Genomic DNA, 5603 nt, shown 5'->3' on the forward strand with positions numbered 1-5603 from the left:
GCGGGATTACTGTATATTATACTAAATATTATACGTTAGATTAGATTACCATAAATTCCAGATTACAAGCCGCTACTTTTTTTCCACACTTTCAACACTGCGGCGTGTAATATGAAGCGGCTTTTTAATTTTTTTTTTTTCCATCCCGGGAAAAACATGGACCAATAAAATCAATGAGTAGTTCACTGAGGTCCAATGAGATTGCATGACTAATCACAACTTCCGCTCTTTTCACCATAGCGGGGAAAAATGTGTTACCCGGCAACAGTCGACCAATAACATGAATGAGTAGTGCACAGGGGTCCAATGAAATTGTATGATTACCGGTAATCACAACTTCCTTATTTCAGTCTTTCTTCTAGCCCTGATCAACATGGAGAATACCAGACAAAAAGCATATGATGCAGCTTTTAAGATAAAAGTGATCACTCTGGCAGTTAAAGAAGGAAATCGAGCTGCTGCCCGTAATCTTGGCATAGACGAGTCGATGGTGCGAAGGTGGAGGCTCCGGCAAGAAGAACTGAGCCAGTGTAAAAAGACAACCAACGCTTTCAGAGGTAACCATAGCAGATGGCCTAAGCCTGAAAACTTTCTGGAGGACTGGGTAACACTCAAAAAGCAGGCGGCCGCGGTGTTTCCAGTGTACAAATCAGACTGAAGTCTAAATCTATCGCTACCGAGATGAACATTGAAGGTTTTAAAGGTGGGCCGTCGGTGTTAGAGATTCATGAAACGGAAAAGCCTGTCTATTAGGGCACTCACAACGTTGTGTCAGCAGCTCCCTCCCAAATGCGAGGACAAACTTGCTTCGTTCCGCACATTCACACAAACAAAGATAGCGGAGAATTCCACCAGCCCAGATGAAATAATAAATATGGACGAAGTCCTTCTGACATTTGATTTGCCTCTCACTCGGACTGTAAATGAAAAAGGTGACTCCTCCGTCATACTGAAAACAAGCGGCCACGAGAGAACACATTTTACCTGTGTTTTGAGCCGCGCAGCATCGGGCCTAAAGCTGCCAACGATGATCATTTTTAAGCGTCTGACTATAGAAATAATTTCATATATCTTTTCCCATTTATATGATTTGCATTCTTCTATTTAAAGCCTAGTGGGCTGCAGTATTTCTCCTCGTAATGACGCAAATGCGCATCAAGATCTCTTTTTTTCTGGCCTCTTATTATGTGTTTCAGCGTAATTTCGTTGTGCAAATGCATTTATCATGCTCATAAAAATATGGAGATTATTTTAACTTTAAGAAATCTTGCGTTTTTTTCTGCGGGGGTTCAGCTGGGGACCGCGTCCGCGGCCTCACCCGGAGGTGCTCCAGGCGGCAGGGACGCAGTAGCAAACCCCCGCCTACTCATTGGCCAGCGGTTTATGGTGCGGGGCATATAATTACAAAATTGACTTTTCTTCCTGCCATACCCAGAGGTTTTGGTGCTCCCAAATGTTGCCAGTGGTCTCCCTTTTTGGGACATCAGTCCAAAACTGACCCCGCACCCCACGGTCCTCCCTTTTTGATTATCCTGGGATCTCCCCCATGACACTCCCACTGTTGGTCAGAGTATAAGGGCTAACATCCAGGCAAAGGTGTGAAGAACTGCCTTTATTTTGTAATTGGGGTCGTTACTGATGCACCACAGAGGGTAATGTGAGGAAGACACTACTGGCTGTTGTTTTACATTAGCCCCGTTCACACGGCAACGTTTGGTCCGACGCAGCTCCGAAACAAATCCAGTCGAGCATTCACACGTGCACATTTGCTCCGGCGTAGCTCCACTAAAGAGCTTATACCGGACCAAATTTGATCCACCTCAGGGAGGTGGTTTAAAAATTCGCTCCAGAGCAAATGCTCATTTGCGACGCTACGCCGAAACAAATGTGCATGTGTGAACGCAGCTGGATTAAATTTGCTCCAGAGCAAAGGCTCGCTTGCGGGGGAGTGGCCTCGCTATGCTCGCTACCAGATGCACGGAATACCAGATGCACGGAATCCGATCCCGGTCGAAGAGTGACGAGGGGGCCAGCGACACAGACGAAGCCCGGCCGTGCACCCCCGTTCCCGGTAAAAGTGTCGGCGATTTAAGCGGTGAAGACAGCGCTCATGATCAAGAAGAGAATCGAGCCCGACCCGACCGGGCCCAGGGATATTAAAGCCCGACCCGGCGGAGCCCGATTTGCAGGCCCGAGCCCGAAGCAAACCCGACATTTCATATTTTATTTGTGAGTATTTTTGGGAGAAAAAAAACACAAGATTTCTTACAATTAAAATAATCTACATATTTTTATGAACATGATCAATGCATTTGCACAACGAAATAACGCTGAAATACAGAATAAGAGGCCAGACAAAGAGAAATCTCGATGCGCATTTGCATTTGCTTAATTGCTCCGGTGTTACGGCTCAGCTGTTTATGCTCTCCCACTTGAATTTTTTCCTGCATCAGTCTCCTTTTGCGCTACTCTGCAAGCTCCAGCATGAACAATCGGCGACTTTTTGACCCTGTACATACTGTGTACAAAGCATTTGCGTTTGTGGCAGCCATGTCAAGGATGTTATAAAACACAGCCATCGGCCATCTCCTTGTACCTTCACGCCCAAAGTAACTGAGTAACTCCAGGTCCATGATGTCGACACCACATTTGAGATTGTGCAGGACAGCTGCGTTTTTGTGAGTGGCTAAGTACCCACTTGTTGATGAGTACAGAAGAATGCAATGGACAGTAAGGAGGGTGTGACACATATTTGCTTTCTGTGGGGGGGAAACAGAGTGGAGACACCTGAGTGTCCCTCTTAGGAGTCTGAATGATAATAAAAAATAGCTCTCTGTCTTTTTAGGCAAAAATCGCAAGTATATGATTACTTGTCCCTGCCACCGAACAGCTGGTTGCACAAATGCAACCGGTTCTTTTTTGAAAATCTTGTCACCGTTACACCATTGAGAAATTATAACGTACAAGGGGACCAAATTGGTTGCACTCACACCATGCCACCATGTCAAGAGAACAACTTGAAATCAGCCTAGAAATCAGGAAAGATCCAATGTCTCTTGGGAGTCTCAATGTAAAACAACAGCCAATAGTGTCTTCCTCACGTTCCCCTCTGTGGTGCATCAGTAACGGCGCCATTTACAAAACAATGGCAGTTCTTCACACCTTTGCCTGGATGTTAGCGCTTAAACACTGACCCACAATGGGATAGTCTTGGGGGAGATCCCAGGATAACTAAAAAGGGAGGACCGTGGAGTGCGGGTTAAACTCTGACCCAAAGTGGGATAGTCTTGGGGGAGATCCCAGGATAACCAAAAAGGGAGGACCGTGGAAAGCTGGGCGTTTTAAGGAATCTGAGCATGCGGCTCTTAATCAGATGCAGTCTGTAGCCCGGAATTTACGGTATATACTTGTGCACACGCATGTTCACAGGCTGGCTGAAGTTCTCTTGGGCGTTTAAAAAAATAAAATAAAATCCTGAATTGGTTTATATATATATACATATATATATGTGTGTGTGTGTGTGTGTGTGTGTGTGTGTGTGTGTGTGTGTGCGTGTACACATATACATAGCAACAATTCACAAATCCTGTGTTCTTTAACCATACTATGCATTGCAACCATGTTTGATTTAACACCAAAACACAACAAACTGACTAAAGCTGATTGCTATGGTGACAATGCTATGGAGTCTGATTGTCAGCTGGTGTATGGCTGGACAAACTTACTTGAGGACAGCAGAGCAGCAAATGCATTAATGGATGCCCTGTAAAACAGAAAGAATTAAGTCCCACTCTCATACCCTTAAAAAGACAATAAACAGCATTTTTGAAATGATATTACTTACTATGCAAATTAAAATATGCTGGAAATCGAGTGCCACTACAATAACCAAGTGGGGTATATTTTTGTTTTAGTCCTTGATTTGATCTTACTGAATGTATTTGGAGGTGTAATATAGCTGCAGTTAGAAATGATATGAATTCATATACATAATTGTCATAGTAATCACAGTTTTTTTAAGGTAGGCAACTTAAAGACATTAAAAGGCCTCTTCACAGGAATCTGACGTCGTTGGTTGGGAAGTTGGCATCGTAAAGTCAGACCCTATTGTTGGGGCGTATGGGGGGTTGTGGTTGACAGATGTCGGGCCATCATGATTGTCAGTTAGCGAATCAGCGCACGAGATGAGAGTGGAAGTGATTTCCCTCATGGGATTCCCACGGTGAGAGGCGTAGAGCAGGTGTGGGTATAGTCATTGCCCCCCGGCTCAGTGCTTGTCCATCGGGGTTTACACCGGTAGGTGAGAGGGTTGCCTCCCTCCGCTGTCAACTGATTACCACCTGGTGGTGAGTTGGCTCCGATGGTGGGGGAAGATGCCGGTCCAACCTGGCAGACCCACACGTATTGTGAGGGTTTGTTGGGAGCGTCTGGCGGAATCCCCTGTCAGAAGATGTTTCAACTTCCACCTCCGGCAGAGCTTTTCTGAGTGGACCATGTTCCGCGCCTCTCCTGTCGAGGCGGCCAATCTGAGTTTTGGCCGTAAGGTGGTCAGTGCCTGTCGTGGCGGCAACTCCCGCAGTCATTGGTGGACACCGGCAGTAAGGGATGCCCTCAAGCTGAAGCAGGGCTCTCCTATCTCTGGGGTTGAAGTCACCGATGTGGTTAAAAAGCTCCTCGGTGGCAAGGCCCCACGGGTGGATGTGATCCGCCCAGAGTTCCTCAAGGCTCTGAATGTTGTGGGGCTGTCTTGGTTGACACGCCTCTGCAACATCGTGTGGTCATAGGGGAGAGTGCCTCTGGATTGGCAGACTGGGGTGGTGGTCCCTATTTTTCAAAAGAGGGACTGGAGGGTGTGTTCTGACAACAGAGAGATCACTTTCCTCAGCCTCCCTGGTAAGATGAATTCAGGGATGCAGGAGGGTCCGTCGGGAAGTCAAGCCTCAGATTCAGAAGGAGCAGTGTGGTTTTCGTCCCGTTCGTGGAACAGTGGGCCAGCTCTACACCCTTAGCAGTGTCCTCGAGGGTACATGGGAACTCACCCAACCAGTCGATATGTGTCATGTCCCATTTTCGGTAGCAGGTGGCAGGCGGTGCATTCTGGCTGGCTGCACACCTGCAACCTATTTGTCATTAAGCACCTGCTTTATTAGGGCTGTCTTTCTGACTCTTACTTGCCGGAGAATTGCTTGCCGTGCCACTGCTTTTGCCCGTGTGTCGGTATTTTCGCTCTCGTATTAGTCTTAGTGCGCTAGTTATATTCGTCGGCTCTTTTGGTATTGTCTTATTTTCGTGTGTACCGTATTTTCACACCTATAAGGTGCCATTAAAAGTCTAAAATTTTCTCCATAGTGGACAGCACGCCTTATAATGCGGAGCGTCTTGTGTATGCGCTGAGTACCAAAACCTGACAGAGAGCTGACACGCGTTTATATAGAGAAAAGGCGGAAGTGAATGAGGACAGGCATGCGGCGAAGAAGTCGTCCAATCAGTGAAGGGTGGGCGTGTATATATAAGAGAGAGAGAGAGAGAGAGAGAGAGAGAGAGAGAGAGAGAGAGAGAGAGAGAAAAAAAAAGAGACAGGTGAGAGAGGAGAGACGCGTGGC

General features: G+C 46.6%; 1 protein-coding gene across 2 annotated transcripts in view; it reads right to left on the reverse strand.

Moving 5' to 3' along the window:
- The window catches only part of agbl1 (AGBL carboxypeptidase 1), an 83731-nt gene that overhangs the window by 59159 nt on the left and 18969 nt on the right, over positions 1-5603 (reverse strand). For both annotated transcript variants that reach the window (XM_019865261.1, XM_019865262.1), the window contains exon 6: positions 3726-3763. In XM_019865261.1, the coding sequence (XP_019720820.1) occupies positions 3726-3763 (38 nt within the window). The remainder of the gene's footprint in view (positions 1-3725; positions 3764-5603) is intronic.

Source organism: Hippocampus comes, unplaced genomic scaffold (assembly GCF_001891065.2).
Source record: "Hippocampus comes isolate QL1 unplaced genomic scaffold, H_comes_QL1_v1.1 scaffold180, whole genome shotgun sequence".
Lineage (NCBI taxonomy): Eukaryota > Metazoa > Chordata > Actinopteri > Syngnathiformes > Syngnathidae > Hippocampus > Hippocampus comes.